Here is a 17,965-nt window from a genome sequence, read left to right as displayed (position 1 = left end):
GGGGGGGGGGGGGGAGGAGGGAAGAGAGAAGGGAGGGGAAAAAGAATAGTAACCTGTGTGGAAGCAATGTTATTTGCATAGGGATATCTTGTCAGGCTGTGGTCTTGAACTTGGGGCTTTGGCTTCACCCAGGCCTGCCACTCCATAGCAGAGCACCCAGACTGGGCAAGGCTGGCCTGAAGCCTCCAGCAGGGACTAACCCTCCACTCCCCGTCACTGGAGTGGCTAGTCAGGATCAGCTAACCCTCCTTCTCCCATGTAAACCCCTGGGCAGGAAAGGCAGGGTCTGGGCAACAGGGTTCAGCTTGATTTCAAGTTTCATAGTTGGTAGGGTCAGAAGAGACCTGAGCAAATCAAGTCCAACCCTCTGCCATGGCAGGAAAGAGTACTGGGGTCAAACGACCCCAGCAAGGTGTTCATCTAGCCTCCTCTTAAAGACCCCCAGGGTAGGAGCCAGCACCACTTCTCTTGGAAGTTGGTTCCAGATCCTAGCCACCCTGACCATGAAGTAGTGTCTCCTGATATCTAGCCTGAATCTACTCTCACTCAACTTATGCCCATTATTCCTTGTTACTCCTGATAGTGCTCAGGGGAACAGGGACTCTCCCATTGCCTGCTGGTCTCCCTTGGCCAGTTTATAGATGGCCACTAGATCCCCCCTCAGCCTTTGCTTGTGGAGACTGAACAGTTCAGGTCCCTTAGCCTCTCCTCGTAGGGCCTGCCCTGCTGACCCCGATCATGCAAGTGGCCCTCCGCTGGACCCTCTCCATGTTGTCCACATCCCTCTTGAAGTGCTGCGCCCAGAACTGGACACAGTACTCCAACTGCAGCCTGACCAGTGCCGCATAGAGGGGGAGGATCACCTCCCTGGACCTGCTTGAGATGCATCTGTGAATGCATGACAAGGTGCGGTTCGCCTTCCTGACTGCATCCCCACACTGCCGGCCCATGTTCATCTTGGCAGCAATGATGACTCCAAGATCCTTTTCTGCCTCTGCACTGACGAGAAGGGAGTTCCCCAGCCTGTAGGTATGCTGCTAGTTCTTCCCCCACCCCAGGTGCATCACCTTGCACTTGTCAGTGTTGAAACCCATCTTGTTCTCATTTGACCACACCTGTCTAGGTCCGATTGCAGCCTATTCCTCCCTTCTATCGTGCCCACTTCTCCCCACATCTTAGTATCATCACTTTGCTGTTCCCTTCAACTTGCTCTCTAATTCCACTCTTTGCTTGACCTCATAGCATCTTGACCCGGCTTGCTCTCAGAGTCCATTTTCTACTTGGCTTCCTAACTTAGAGTGGGGTCTAGCAGCGAGCTAAGATTGACCTCCTGGCTTCCTGCCTTGGATTGTCCGTGGATTCTGCTAGTCTCTCTTGACCCTGGTCATCACCTTGATCACTCGGTGGCCCCAGCCATAGCCATCCATGTCCCAGCATGACAAATATATAATCAGACCTTTGATTTATTAGTGTTTAGCGTAATTGCTAATAACCCTGATCCCACTCCCATTTTTAACCAATGTGAATTCAATGACGGAAGGATGAAACAAATAGATCCATTGCTCATCTCCAAATTTCTTTCTAATATCAAGTGCTGTGGACTTTCCAATACATTCAATAATTTATTTAATTTTAGGCTCAAGCAGAGGGCCAAATCCTGAAGTTTTCCATAGATTTATAGAGTTTAGATCATCTGTCTCAGACAATTAAATTTTGCTTATTTGCTGTACTAATTCAGGTATCAGAAAAACATAATTCAAGTTTGGATGAAACAAAACTTCCAGAAAGGCATCCACTGTTTATATTAAGGAAAAAAAAAATGGAAAGTTTCCCCTGAGTAAAGAAAAATATTAAGGCCAGAACTGCAGGTACAAAATTTTAAACTCTGGCTATAATCTACATGAACCAGGAACATAATGGAACTATTGCAGCTGACAAAGACAAAGGAAAGATTTCTGGAAGATGGGCTATGGATCCTCATTCTGTGTGCCAAGGAGTTTAGTTCTGTGTCCATGCTAGTGCACAGCAAGAAGGCTGAAGAGAAAAAAGAACAGCACGTCTATGTTGCACCTGCTATTAGGCCCACATAGAAAGAATTCAGCATAAAGGGCCACAAGGTTGTTCTGCTGTAGTCTGGAAGATTGGGCACTGATTATTTCTGCGTTGGTAGAATCTACTTTGCCCTCCTCTGGCTTGGATTTAGCCCTTAATATTCAGAATATCTATCTAAGTTAAACATTTTTGTGCCGCACCTATTTATTTCCAGCTAGCAGAGTCTGGAACCATCTAAAAATTAGGATGTTGTATAACTGCAAATATATATTTAAAATTACATTTTAAATATACATTTTAATGAGTTTAAAAATTAAAAGGTTAGAAAGAAAAATTAATCAAAGCTCTGAAAATCATCAATAAAGGCAGCCTAGTCCCAAAAAGCTGACTGGCTAATGCAGAAACCATTAGTTCTCTAGAAATGCCTTCTGCATGCAAATTAAAACTGTGTTAGATAATAAATTTATGTGATTAGTTCTACTTCAGACCTTGAATAATTTCTTCATTTCTGGCAGGGGAAGTCAGACATCAGAAACCGTTCCAAAAGCACTCACTGGCTTGAAGAGTTAAGTTGGTTGTTAGTACCTTCCCTGTGACAATCCTCCAAATCCACTTTGCAGACATAACAGCAGCAATCTCCTTCGTTTACAGTGCAGAAACAATGATTGTTCAAAAGAAATGTTTTTCTTGTTTCTGGTGCATCATGTCAGAGAGACAAACCTATAATAAAGGCTTCATACCTCCTACACCAAAATGGAATGCAAAGATGGGGAGAAGGGTAATCTGGTGACTTTCAAAAGTCCACTCACTGATTTAAGAATAAATAAAATGCAGGGCTTTTGCAAATAAAGCCCTGAATTTAAAACAGTTACTTCACCCTTTACTAAGTGTAGCCACTTCTCAGGAGGGAATGCAGTGGAAATTTTGAATTTCCAGTTCTACAGTACAATTATTGGAAAGTGCTAGGCATAAGATAGGAGAAATACCACTTTTCTCAGACACAGCTAAGGACATGTTTCAAGTTAAGATCTTAGTTATTACTGATTCAAGCAAAGCCTTCCCTCAGCTGAGTTACCGAAGTTGCTTTCTGAAGCAGTGCTTCCTTTGGAAGTTTTCCATCTCCCAACTACTGACCAGGCACAGCTTTTTGAGTTTATGACAAATTAAATCCTTAAGTAGTGTGACCAAAAGGATTAACCAAAGACTAACACTGAGGACTAATCGGTCCTCCAATTAATGTTTAACTAATACTTCATTACAATATAAAAACAACCATAAAAGTACATGTCCACCTAAATTACAAACAAATTAGTGTAGATAAATTATATTAGACTGAAAATTAATAATGAAATCATTAAAAGTGGTTCATTAACCCTAATGTCTCATTTACAGAACAAATTCTGTCCTTGGATCTATGCACAGGGCTTCTGATGACTGGAATAAGTAAAAGCCCTGAATCTAAGGGCCAAGTTTAACTTACATGCCACAATTTTTCATCTTTCATCCTGGTAAGAAAGGCCACAGGACTGAAATTATTGGTGTGGAGAAGTTGTTAAAGAAACTAAGTTACAAAGCCAGTAATGTTGTTATCTCTCTCTTTTTTTTTTTTTTGGAAATCTTTTCTTCTAGATTAGTTTCAGGCATTGTATGAAGAACTTGCATAACAAGGTTTTAAAGCATTCAACACACATATACACACTTGTACACATACATAGATAGAGATTTTAACAGTACACTAACTATTAAGCTGTTGGCTATAGTTTTAGCTGTTCCATTAATTAAGTTTAACTAATTATAAATATCTTGATGAAGTGGACATTTTGGATTTTTTTGCCTCCACTTTTCCCATCTATAAAAAAGGATAAGAACGTGCGTCTTCCTTTGGTAGATGCTACAAAATTCTTGCATAAAACATACTATCTACCATATGGCAGACAAGTGTATCTACAGAAGGACTTTGATGCTTAAAAGCCTGCCTCCCAACTTTAGGCATCCAAAGAGAAATTACAGACTTCAACCTCTGACTCAAGTGCCACCTAACCTTGGAAGCACTTCAAGTCCATAGTCATGCATATTTTTAACATTAACATTCCCCAGGAATGTTTGAAGTTTGACTAAAAGTTCAGTTTTCATCTGGTTGAGTAGCTCATTACCTACTTTAGGGCTGTCCAACTACCAAGTGGCTGGAGATCGCATGCTCCATGGACTGAACCAGTGGGGAACTCATGCTGCATAGGCTGTACTGGCAGAAGCCAGAGGCCCCCCATGCAGTATACTGCATGTGCAGCTGCCCCCACCATGCTTTCAGCTCTCTGCCCACAGGCTCCTCACTGAACTGCACAACGCAAGTGCCCTGTGTTTCCTAGCACTGCAGGTTGTGCCACACTGCACCACCCCCTGGGACAGGAAAAGGAAAAAGAAGCTGAAGGAGGGAGGGGAAATCTAGAGACCCTGGCTGCTGATGAAACCAGAGCAAAGGTGGGGAGCAATGGCTGGCAGGAGCCCAAGGGCTGGAAATTAAACCTTCACAGGCTGCATGAGGCTTACAAGCTGCCAGTTGGACAACCCTGACCTACCTTATGCCTAAATTTTGTTGGGATTCACAAACTAGGCATTACTGTGCCTATACTGGCTGAGTGGCCCGATATGGTTGGTGTTGTCAGAGCATGCTTATGAAATCAAGCCGCACACACACAAACCCAGAGAAGGTAACGTGTCCCCTTTACCCAATGCTCAGAACTTAGGGTGGTAACCCAAGATCCAGGAGGTCTTGTTTTTTTAATTCTATCCTCTGTATAAGGGGATTCAAACCCACATCTCCTAATTCCCCACAGAGTCCTCTAACCATCAAGCTATGAACTATTCTGGTGGGGAATTGCGGGAAAAGAGAGAAGTACTCAGACTCCCTCCTGTTGGAGCTGTTTGAAAAGGAACATTATTTGCAAGGTATAATTTGAGATCCATTGGACAAATGAGAGAATACAAACTCTATGCCAGTGGCTAGGGCATTCACCTTGGAATTTTAATCCCTATTTCCCTGATGGCTATTTATCAGTCATTGAATTACAAAAAAATTAAACAGTCTTTGGAGCAGTGACTAAAATATAGGTGACCCTCCTACCAGGCGAGTGCCTCACCCAGTAAGCTACAAAGTCTTGCCTGAACTTTGTTTCTCAAATTCTTTTGTGTGTGAAGGCATAGCTTCATTTGGAGGGGTGGAGGGTGCTTCAATCCAGAATAGTCCATAGCCTAATATTTTCATGGGAGATTGGAGAAGCAAATTTAAATCCTTTCAGAAACAGGTGGAATGGATTTGGGTCTTCCATTTTCTGAGCGAGTGCTCTAATCCTTAAGATACTGGGAAAAAGGCAAAAATGTCACCCTCTCTAGTGGCTCTCTTTGGTGTCAAAAAAGGGTGCAACTACACTAACGGGTTCAGGGATGTGGACCTCATATGAAAGGAAATGCCTACTTGTAACCCAGAGTAACATGCCTAAATCCCAGAGATGCCCAAATCTCAGAGGCCATCTCACTTTTATACTGGCTATTTTAGGTGGTTCCCCATTCAGCACACTGGCTATTTGCGAACCTCACTCTGAGGTATGCAACTCTCCCCATAAATGATCCAGAGATCCTAGCTGCCTAATTCAGGGCCATGGATTCCCTTAAAGGGGCAGAGTACTGCAATGCTGAAAACTGTGATGCCTAAATCCTACTCTATAGTTAGTCTGAGATATTCCCACCACTCTTCTACTTCCCAGTGACTCTCTAACTATTTTGCACTAGAAGCAATTTTGTATGAAAAATCTCTATAAAAGGAAATCCATTAAGAATTGCAATCCATTAGTTCCATCAAAGCTACAGCATGTGGAAGGCCCATTCTTTTAAACATTAGGTTTGCCTGTCTTCATTGTTTTATCAATTCCTTTATTGGACTGTATTATTGTTAAAGACAAAAATACACTGAATAGTGCTAATGTGAGAATATATATTCAACCACAGTAGAATGAGTCAACCAATGCAAGTGTGCAGTAGCTGTTATTTCATGCTTATGGAATTCCTTGCACTCTGATTCTGTATGTCACAGACAGCCCCTGCACAGATACTTCTCAGTTACCATACTGGATTTGAATCCCTGAGTTCCAATTGTGCAACAGTTACTGTATACATTAGCTGTTATTAGCCATACCAATCTTAGAAATAAAATAGCATTAAAAGTATAAGGAACTTTAGAAAAAGAAACCTGTGCAGGGCACAGGAAGAGAAATTGGCTCCTAGTTCCTTGAAGATACAAGCCTCAGGTTACCTATTCATGCAGACCACCACAGGAAGAAAAATAGAAGTGTAGTTTACATGAGTATTCTACCATATTATGCTTCATATTACAATGATTCTTTGTGACGTCAGTACTTCAATCATTTCTGTTCTCATAAAGATAATGTGACTTTAAGACAGATGTAAGGTACCATATTTTCTCATATACCATACCCCCTCCATAAGATACACACCTTATTTTTGGGAGGCAGAACATAGAAGAAAAAAAAAAAGATTTTTCCAGAGTCATAACCAGCTGAGTGACAGAGTATCCAGAAGTAACTGTATGCAGCAGCTCACTTCACCTGAGCCTGCTCAACTGCTCTTTCAAGCACAAGCAACAGTGCTCAGCCAACAGTTACTGCTGGGAGAGGGTTAATACAGGACTTGTCTCCTTCTGCTGGCTGGGCCAGAGACAAGTGGCAGCCATCTTGGTAGCTATTACAGCACACTGCCTGCATGCCTCTTTGCCAGTGAAGAAAAAAAGAAATCAGCTTCCCTGCTTAAGACATGCACCCCAATTTTGGACGGCTGAGTTAAAGGGAAAAGGACGCATGTGATATGCAAGTAAGTATGGTAATACTTCAAAAGAGTTTGCTACAGTAACTGTGTTCCCATGAAATGTCAGTGCCTCTACCTATCTGATAATGCATTGCTGTAATTAATGTCCATTCGTAACAAACATGAAATGCGCATTCACCTATCCAATATAAATCCAAATCCAAAAGATATGGAAACATTTTTGTCTGCATATTTTTCATCTACCAAATACATGCTTAAAGACATAAAAGTGACCTAAATTGAGTAATAATTAATGCCTTATTCAGTAAAGAGAAAACAAAAAACCCACACTTTCCTGTACACCCCAGAGGTCAGAACTTTTAGCTACAGAAACCACCTTTAGCATAATCAGTTCCATCATATAAATATAAAAACAGTATATTTTAAACACCAGTATTCTTGGCCTGCCTTTATGGGGGTTTGGGGGCGGGGGGGAGAGTCTGTTAAGAATATTTAAATCCCTACTTCTATCAAGTGCCATCTTATAGGCATGTTGCAATGGTTCTTTACTTCTTTAAGAGTCATAGCACAATAAATATGCCAAACTTAGCTCCAGACAAATATATTAGCATAATGGATGTTGTATATGCAAAGAATGCTTTTAAAAATGCAGGTTAGTCAGAAAATACTATTTAGGATTTTTATATTTTCTGGGATGGAAAACATTAATATGATTTGAACTGTGACTCAAGCTACCGGGATAAAAAGAAGATAGATTAGTCTAGATGGAATACAACACTGATCATACCCAATTCAGCTTTAGATTATCAGGAACCCATTAAATACAAATAGCATATGCTAGTGTTGCTCAAATGTTTGGATTCATGCCAAAGAGACAAAAGCCCTATCAATAGGATAAATCTAAAAACACAATGATTTATAGCAGCAGAATAAATAATAAAGAAAAAAATTCTGTTAGGCTGTTTTCTTAGAGTTTACAAGGCACACTACCCTGCTATTCTAAAAAAATATATTACAAAAATCACGATTGAAAGGGTGACTGTATATATAAATGTAAAGATTTCATAAGAGATGTGATATGCCCTCAAAATGGATGAAAATTTATAAATACAGCCCTTGCATTTTACAGGTACTGAACATCCTGAATGCCTATTTGCTTATGTGGTGATGTGCATGTGATAGACTGTACAGCTGAATTAAAATCTGCTGTTATCAAGCACCTTTAAAAACCTCCCCTACATCTCTGCCCCCCCATTATAACCTATCATCACTAGGGTAATCAGTCTGAATATACTGGGACATAAAAATACCAACGGCCTTTGCAATGTTCTCTAAAGTATTCTATTTTCCTCCCCATAAAATATGTCAGGCAAAATAAGTGATGGCGCATTATTTTTGGCACTCATTTAGGCCATCCTAAATAAAATACTGGCTCCATGTCAAAGTCATGCTTATATCATATTGCACTGGCCTGTGTGGCCTATACATTTTAGCTATGTCTTTAGACAGATGACAGACACACACAGATGACAGACAAATATACATATAATGGAGTCACAACAGCACTCTCATAGTTAACAAAGTAGGGGATTCCCCACTAGCTGCATTTCGAAAACCCACACTTCTGAAAACTTCTTTCTTGTTCATGGTTCTCATGTGGACTACAGAAGATAAAATTAAGAAAGTTTTCTGTTGTAGCTTTTAAAATGACTTGCTCAGTTATGACACTAAGGGCCTTGTTATGCATTAAATTTGGGCGGATCTTGGAGCTCTTAACCCCACATTAACATCTTTAAGCAGCTTAAAACACTCATTATCCAGCACAGTTATACCACTCCAGGGCAGGATTATCTCTTGGTCCACATAACTCAGGTCCTGTTCCATTAAGGTGTGGCCACTCAAATGGAAGGTGTGACTAAGCTGATCAACGTTTATGCAGCTCACAGTAACATGCAACAAGGTCCCAAGAAAATCATCAGAAGTGGCTTCTATGCGTGTTATCATTTCTACGATAAGTGATTAATATTATGAACTCTGCTTTACATAATATAAGCTTTTTAATGATAAGAAAGTACTGTATTACAAAGACAGCCTTCCAAATGTAAGCTGATCACATGGTCCTGATTATGCTCTCTGATCTACTGGAACAGACTTCAGTGAGATGCTGCAGAGGTTCAGTGGTCCAGCCTAAAGAAACTTAAACCCAAAGAGAATCAGATCCTGGGAATGTGTATTGGTCACTATGGTTCATTTATCTAGGAAAGCTACAATTTAAGATGTTACAGAAATAATGTTTCTTCTATAGTCCCTCCCAGCGCAGCTGCAAATCTCTTCCACCTCTACAGCTCTTCAAATTTCTGTTCCCTGAGCAAGTATCTTCACATGCACTGACATGTTGAAATTCAATGGACTTACCGAGGGCCAAGAGATAATAAAATTTAAAATTTCTATTGCTCTCACCCCACAATATCATTCATAAAATAATAGAACTGGAAGGAAACTCAAGGGTCATCTGTCCTAATGCCTGAAATAGATTCAGGATGAACTGTTTCTAAATTATCCCAGGTGATGCTTACCCAAGCTCTTCTTGAACAGCTCCTCTTTTTTAGCTTTGCAACACTACATTTCTAGGGTTTCTATTCCATCTCATCAAAACTGGTGTTATCAAGAGGAAGGAGAGGCTGCTACTCTGATCTTTTTCCAGAATTTTGACCCTATCCACATATGATAGGAGACACTGTCTGTATTTAACTCTTGTGGGAGTCAGGCAGCAGCAGAATATTCACAAGCCATCGCTCCACCACAGGAAGACATAACAGCACCTTTACCTACACAGCAGTAATTGAAATATGTCCTGTAGGGTTATTCAGGAACACATATGAACATCCACACACATCACAGGAGGCCCAGTAAACAATTCTGGGGCTCTTTTACCTGTAAATTCTCCAAGTGACATAACAAGCCTTCTTTCCTATCTAGTGTGTGAGGCTGTGTGGTTCTACCACACCAGCAATTGGAAAGAGCCTAAAAATGCTGGGCATTACCAGATCTCAAGCCAGATATGTGGCGTGCACAGTCATTGGACATACTGGCCTTTAGATCAGGCTTGGCCAACAGTAAAATTAATGCGACGTTCAAGAAGTACTTAGGATTGTCACAATTAAAATGAACCCGACTGAGTAATATTTCAATCACTTTCAGTCTTCTTTCATCTGCTTTGCAGCAGCACAAATACTAGCCACTACCCTCTTCCACAGTGCATGCCACTACTTGTGTGTTTTGCAGCGGGACACAGTCTTGCTGCTCCACGTGCTGCAGAGGGGGCTGCTGGGGCACAGGGTGCCTCAGTGTAGGGCTAGAGCAGCCAGGGAACCACTCTCCTCCCCTGCCCCCAGTTGTTTTTTTTGTTGTTGTTGGTTTTTTTTTTGGATAGGGGGTTGCTAAAGGGAAAACCCCTGCACACCTGGATCTGGCCAAAGGGTTCCCAGAATTTAGTTCCAATTCTAACCAAGTAAAAGTGCTTCCTCTGAGAACACTAGGTTCTAAATCAAATCATTGTGAAGTCTATCAGAATTCTGGGTTCTATAATCTGTTGATGTTGTGCAAGTATCTCAGATGACAGCAATTAAGTTTATAACTATACCCAGACCTACTTTCTGGACAATCTGTGAAAAAGTTCTGGGTTATGCTTTCTTCTACCTACTCCCTGAGCAGGTAGTCATAGTCACCATCTCCCCCCCAAAATCATGTTGAAATCCCATACAAAACTATCAGTTGATAAGAAATAGGTAAATGGGACATAGGCACTTCTTTATATGCATCTCATAATTTCTTGAAATTAAATTTCACCATCTCAAAATGGTCCAGTTCACACAGCTAATCTAAATAACTGATTGGTTGTTATTGCTCTCATCTTGTTGTAATGTCATTTTAAATTTGCAGCTTTTTCTTATTCAAAAACATTTTGACAGTACTGGTCTTTTAAAGAAAGCACATCATGATTTTTGCTTTATAAAAAAAGATATCTTACTTTTATATATTTTGTTGAAATCCAACATTGTGTCATCCAATCCTTTCTAAGCTATGCACACAAATCCTTTGTCATAGTTATCCTGATAATGAAATCCACAACTCAAAGAAAAAAGGAAATTTTACAAGTATGCCACCATCTCCACCTGGGAAAGAATACAAGTTCTACAAAGCTTTACACTAGATCCACATCTAACTATTATAAATCATATACTGTACAGTGGATAATAGATTAATATGCCCTTAAGGGTAAGAGGTTTTGCATTAAACAACTGTGTAAAAGAACAAAAAGAAAAGAAATTGCATTTATTCAGTGCTCATGGAAGAGACGGACTAACCATGCAGAAAGCTAGAGCTCTCTGCTTAATCACGAAACAAGTATGCTAGGGACAATGGCAGGAACAATTCTCTCAGTAATTCTATCTGTGTCTTAACTACAACCTGCAGAAAACACATCCAGAGCTGAAAGGAAAGTTCAACCTGAAAAACCCATTTAGACTTTGGCCTCCCTTGCTGAGCCTGCCAGCAAAGGTGCCAATTAGTGCCGGTTGTGATGGTGGCTACGCAAATACCAAAACTGACCTTCTCGTCTCACTCCACCAATATAGGAGCTACCAGGTCTGACAAAATCCAAAACTTTTCACCTATGCACTCAGTGGAACTTTAGATTGCTGTTTAGAAGCTAATTCTTGATGAGAAAGTGTTTTCTGAGTGAGGCAAAGCAAGTCCACTGTCAGTGGTCCACAAGATGCATGTCAAGGCAACTAAGGAAGCTCAAAATACAAAACAATTTTGAAAGTTCCTAGCAACACAGTTTATCTTGTTGACTGGATGTTTCTACTTCCACTGTTATTCTATAACAATTATACCTATATGTAGGTAGAGAGGGGAGGAAAGATGTACAAAATTAAAACATAAAATTTGTAGAGGATTTTAGAAATTATTTCTTGTTTGAAAACAAGCAGAAGTATCCCGAAAAACTGGTCTCATTCCTCAGACTTCTTTCCACATACACATACATCCACACACAAGATACTGTTGGATTCTCTATGAAATGGTATAACTCACCTACTAAAACTTGGTGGCCCAATTTTTTTCTGTACCTCTGATCTGTACCTCTAAAATTCAGGCCATTAGGGCCAAGTCCTGCAACCTTTACTCATCTCAGAAATCATGGGATTACTGGTAGAAGCTTAGGTAATGTACATGAGTACTGGCTATAAGATCAGCTCCCCAAACTGCTTACTGTAGCTGAATAGCAAGCTTTCAAAATAAAATTTATAAAGAAATGTTACCTAGAACAGCCATGTATAAGAAGTTTAATAGAAAGGGATTACACATTGTTTTATATTCTTTGTAGCTGAATTTATGCAAAACCCCTTTTAGCCCCTGGATATCAAAATCAAATGGGTATTTTAAAGTTCCCTAACTATAGGGTACAAGAGCAAAATAGTTTTTAAGAGACATTCCCCAGAACCTTCAGGCCACATGCCAAATCCCCATTAAAAGCACTAATTACTTAGTCTGCATTACAAAATGGTGTATTGGCAATAGACTAAAGATCTGTGGAAAAAATCCAATGTTAAATAGGCAAGTCAGACAAAACAGGAACCTTCAAAGCAGAGAGACACTGAATAAAGAAAAGGAGCACCTTGCCAGTATCTCTGCATTATTTGAAAGTACCTGCACAGCTCCCAGCAACATTGTAAGCAATATATTACTTTCTATAACTACGCAGCAGTGTTAGGGAATCAGCAAAGTAGCATTCTACTCCAGCGGCATTATATAGGATTCTGGCATAAGAACAACCAGGGTGACTGAGGCTCTAAAGTTCAAAACCTCAGATGATTTTCCATGAAATCCCGCTAGAATGTAAGAGCATCCCATAATCAGAATGAATGATAACAAATTTACAAAAGACGGAGATTTAAAAAACGCCATGTAGCCGTGATACAAGCTGATTCATGTGAAAAGGAAACAGGAAAGCACAGTGAGGGTGCTACTTACATTCTAGTATTGCTGGTCTTGTTGATAATTACAGATTTTCCAGTTTGATCCACATTGTGATCCATCCCAAAATAAGCTGCTACTCGGTGCACTAACATCCTCTGGTATGAAGACATCTGAGGGAACTTTTTGTAGTGATTGCTGGAAGAAAAAAAAACACACTGATCAGTTATATTTTTTTATTGCTCAGAGGTGGGAATGTTATAGGAAGATTTTTTATATTTGATATGCAGTAATTTAACTTAATGCTGTCCCTTTGCAAATGTATACACAAGTTTGCTGCAGGAAGGCAAAAAGCCAATTGTAGTGGCTACGTTTTAGGAAATATCAGGGTCCCTCTAGACTTACACAAAGGCACAATGAGATCTAATCCATGACACACAATTATGCCTCCACAATTACACCCCCATGACTACTGAGACCCAGCTGGAAGGTGAGCTGCCTGGGGTCTGGGTCCTGGCAGCTGCGGGATACTGCCAGGACAGAGTCAGCAGCTGCCGAGGCTGAGACTCCCAGCCCCAGCTGGTCATGGTACACCACTGTATATCTGGGAGCCCTGGGAGCTGATGGGGCTTCCAACTGCAGGGGAGAGGCTGCTACATGTGCAAATTAAAGCTCGGTAGCAACAAGTTAAAGTTAGTACACATTTTTGAGATCTAACTTTATAGCTGGTTGGAGCTTTTTATGGCGTGATAGGTATTTTGCACATGAAGCTAGTCCCAAAGTAACGGCACAGTTAACCAGTTAATTGCATGATACCTGTAACATGTAGAGGTGGCCTGGGGTACATCTGTGGCCAGTAACAATGAAACAGAGACTTTTATGGGTTAAGTTAAGCATCAGCCGATATCAGGAAGTACTTGTTCCCTCCCCTACACTTTTCCTCCAAGTACATCGGACATCTGGGCAAGGCACATTAGGAAAGACTTTTCCACCTCCAAATCATGAGCTTTTGACTAATATCCTTAAAGGACAAGCCTTTTATTCTTCCCTTTTCCTGCATTTTAAAATGTCTATTTTCCCCATCAAATTGTCAGGGTTTTTGTTTTGTTTTCTTTTTATTTGTTCTTAACCAATAACATAAACCAGTAGCATAAAACATTAATACATAGAATAAAACAAAGGCTTTTTATCCCTTAAAAGGAGGTCTAATTTTATTTTTCAACATATTAAAATACTGTAGTGCGAAGAGCAAATTGAGCAATAGAATATTTGATTATACATCCTTATTTAGGGATGATTGCATTATATCCTTTGCGATGAAAGCTTTACAATTATTTTTCGGCATAACTGACTGAAGCCAGCTGGAAGCCATTAGAGAACTGTAATAAAAATGAAAAGTCATGCTTTTTGTTACACTATCATATGCTAATCTGTAGGTCTTACTGAAAGCAATTTGTCAGGAATTTAGGGCCTGATCTTGCAAGGTGCTAAGCTCCAGCACCTGGTGCACTTAGAACACTCAAGTATCTGTCCCAGATGAATGGCATTTTTATTTCATGAACACAATACATATCGATAGCATGCAAATATTCACATAGCAGAAACTAACCAATAAACAAACTTAACTTACTTGTTGTCACTAATAAAATCAATAATTTCCTGTTCCATTTTCAAGAGTATCATTCTGTCCCTATAAGGAGAAACATGGTGATTTGAAGGATTAACTGTCAAAATATTTTTAGATCTACAACAGTGTAGCTTTTACATTAATCACAGGAATCCCTTTATTTATTTACAAATGGTTTAACTATTTTGATTCTAATATTTGCTTTGGTGCACCTGGTAAAAGGAGATACTTCCTCCTCTCTACTCATGCTGACAAGGTAAGAAATGGACTTCATTACTCCTAGAGGACAAATGCCTGGCAACATTTCCAGCCCCAAAGGTCTGTTCAAATGGCTTAAGGGAAATGTCCCTTTCTACAACTGGGGAATGGCGATATTGCAGGTATACAGATATCATTTATCATGTTTCTTTTCAGAGTAGTAAATGGTTGAAACTTTGCCATCAAAGCTGACTTTTGATGGCAAATCTGGTTTCAACCAAAAGAAATTTTTCATAGGAACTTTGTTTTGGGTAGGAAATCACATGCCTCTCTCTAAAAGGAAACAAATATATAGAAACAAAATATATTCCATTATGGATTTTTCAGCAAGAGAGGATGCAGTGAGGCTCATAATTCAGCCACCCAACTTATTAAAAATAATGACATAAGGCAGTCTGAGGAGGCAGAACCATAGTCTTTCTGAATCACAATATTCTGTTTTAAACTTTAAGAATCCAACTTATGATTTTTTAGTAAAATGTTGAATATTTTCCACAACTCTGCACTCCCCCCAATACATTTTCCAGCTGCCCCTCCCAGCTAGCAAGCCATTTACTTATAGGATACTTCAAGGGCTTTTCTGTCTTTAATGTGAAATGTGAGTTTATTTATTTTGAAATCCCAAAGATTTTTAACTTAATGTATAAACTGCTCTTTGCCCAATTATTTCTTGGTTTCCTGTCAGTGAAAGATGGTACTATGCAATTTATTTTTTTCCAAATTCAACAGGAAAAATGAGTATTTTAAATAAAATGTGTACGAAGATCTTTATTAAAACTTTCTTTATACAGTCAAGATCAATTTCTATAGCGCAATGACTTCACAGCTCCAGACTGATTGTGTGCATAAAGAGGCTTCTTAGTACTAACAATATGGTGAGAGTTGTATATAGCAGTTCCGAGAGAAAACTGCAGCCTATACATACAAATAGTCCAAATTGTATAGGCTATATGTTAGTGTTAAGAGTCTTGGGATGTAGTTGTGTGGGGGAGAAAATAGGCACAATGGTCAAATTTCAGGGAAAGCAATTAAGCAGTGAGAAACTGGAAAGTCTATGGAGTGGGGGTTGATTGGTTTATGAACTTCTTGTTAAAATTGTCATGCTTCCATCATTAATTTCTTCCTAATAGCATTCTCTAAAACTAATACTACAAGATGTATAATTTCTATGATATGGCCAGGGCTATACCAGGAGTCTAACTACATGCACGACTACTTACCTGGGATTATTCTTTAATGTGTTAATCAAAAATTCATGCAAATCTATGCCTGTTGAATCTGTATATTCTTGGCTGCAATCTGAAAAAAAAATAGACAATTGTTTCATTTCAAAAGGTAAAATTAAGTCACCCATGAGGCAAATTCTGTTTTCAAGTCAGTAGTCTGAAGAAACATTCTAAAATGTACATGCATGTTACTACTTAAAATGAGCTGTACCCCAGGAAACACCAGGAGGAAATCTACATTTCTCTGTACTATACTAACAACAGGCAGCACCAAAGCTGGATGTTAACAGGGAGTGCTGCCCTTTCCATATCATAGAAGGTGTTTAATTTCATCCAAGCACTTCCAACTTACTACCCTTAAATACATCTTTGTCAAATTCAACATGAAGCATATGCAGATATGCCATGCCAGTGAGAACTCTAACCATTTTAAAACACTGGCAGCAGTAACTTCTGAAAGCTGGTAGGTAATCATGGCAAGCTGCAATGGTGTATTCAAAGTAGATTTATACTGTGGGTTTTGGGTCTTCCCAACACTAGGTATGTTCTCAGCTGTTGAGCTCTGTCATCCTCCTCTGAAGGCAACTGACAATTCACTTCTGCTGAGGATCTGGCTGCCTGCAGGCAGGCAGGCAATGCTTAATCTTAAGAGTCTATGGTGTGGTTTTGTAACATGGCTAAAATTATGTATTGCAAATAAAAAAATAAATTGGATTCAAAATCATCTTGCATATACCTATTCTGCTAAACCAGAATTACAATATGTAATGGGTAATTTAAAAGTACGGGTTAAAAGCCATGCACAGATTTCTCAATAACATTAACAAACAGACCAATAGGGCATAAGCAATATATAGGAGTAGAAATCTTGGTGGCAAGACCAATTTTCACTAAAGAGGTAATGTATTCTTATGCTATCTTTTACATAAATATTATTTATCATATACATATACTGAAATACATTGCACATGCACGTGTAAACACAGTTATGTATTAAACAGCTGCTATATACAAACCATTATGCTGTATGAAATATCATAGATATGTCACTGTATGTTACCTCCTTCTACACCCATCCTTTTGTGACATTTATTCCCTTTTATCCACTTAAAGTTGATGTTTAACATATAAATATCTACAGAGTTTTTGCTATATGTGTAATGCATAGACAAAAACAGACAGACAGATGTCAGTGTATATAAAATGCACGTTCAGAAGTTTTGCATGTGTGACCATAAAAATTATTTAAATACTTTTAAGTTCACCTTTTGATAACATTCTGATCTTGGGTTTTTCACAGGTTTTATCTTTCTCTTTGTTTTTATCCTTCTCTTTCTCTCTGTCTTTCTCAGAATCATCTTTACTAGATTTGTCTTCTTCTTGTAGGCTGGGGAAACTTGAAAGCTGTAGTTGTATTGATTCCTGTTGAAAAAAACATAACAATTTAGGGCCAGATTCTGTAAACTGTACATGGCTTCCAAATTGCAGAGGTTTACATTAAAGTGTGCACCGTTAGAAAAACTGAAGCCATTAATAAATTAATCTTATGAGGAGAATAATGTATTCTTAGGGCCAAACTGCTATCAGATGCGTGTTTCCTGCTCCCATTAAAGTCAGAATATCCTCCTTAATATTCCCAAACTAAACACCTCTTAGTTGGTAAATATTAAAAGGCACGTTATTCTCAATTTCTAGTGATCAAGATTCGTTTAATAGTTGTTATAATATTAGAAATTCATATGGGCTGTTTCCTTACATTATTTTATTTCTTGATAGAAACTGTAGATGTTAAAGACTACTAGCTAGATAGACAAATAGCTTTAATAATATCATTTTTTCCCATGGAAAATATGTTGCAAATTCATATGAAGTGCTATGAACACATCTAGTGCTATATAGGTTTTAATAATCATTCACTTCCCATAAATAATAAAATCAATAGTACCCTATTAAGCATATTAAGTTATCAGGTTTTTCACATTAAAAA

At 39.1% G+C, this 17,965-nt stretch overlaps 1 protein-coding gene across 17 annotated transcripts in view; it reads right to left on the bottom strand.

Moving 5' to 3' along the window:
* The window catches only part of ARPP21 (cAMP regulated phosphoprotein 21), a 188,458-nt gene that overhangs the window by 118,465 nt on the left and 52,028 nt on the right, over positions 1–17,965 (bottom strand). For all 17 annotated transcript variants that reach the window (XM_019508962.1, XM_019508970.1, XM_019508974.1 and 14 more), the window contains exons 6-9: positions 17,244–17,400; positions 15,973–16,051; positions 14,498–14,557; positions 12,925–13,065 (exon numbers count right to left, since the gene is read on the bottom strand). In XM_019508962.1, coding sequence (XP_019364507.1) covers positions 12,925–13,065; positions 14,498–14,557; positions 15,973–16,051; positions 17,244–17,400 — 437 coding nt within the window. The remainder of the gene's footprint in view (positions 1–12,924; positions 13,066–14,497; positions 14,558–15,972; positions 16,052–17,243; positions 17,401–17,965) is intronic.

Source organism: Gavialis gangeticus, unplaced genomic scaffold, assembly GCF_001723915.1.
Source record: "Gavialis gangeticus isolate Ggan-Ray unplaced genomic scaffold, GavGan_comp1, whole genome shotgun sequence".
NCBI classification, from domain to species: domain Eukaryota; kingdom Metazoa; phylum Chordata; order Crocodylia; family Gavialidae; genus Gavialis; species Gavialis gangeticus.
The sequence above is the reverse complement of the archived record's forward strand: the minus strand, read 5'-3'. Positions and strand labels throughout refer to the sequence as shown.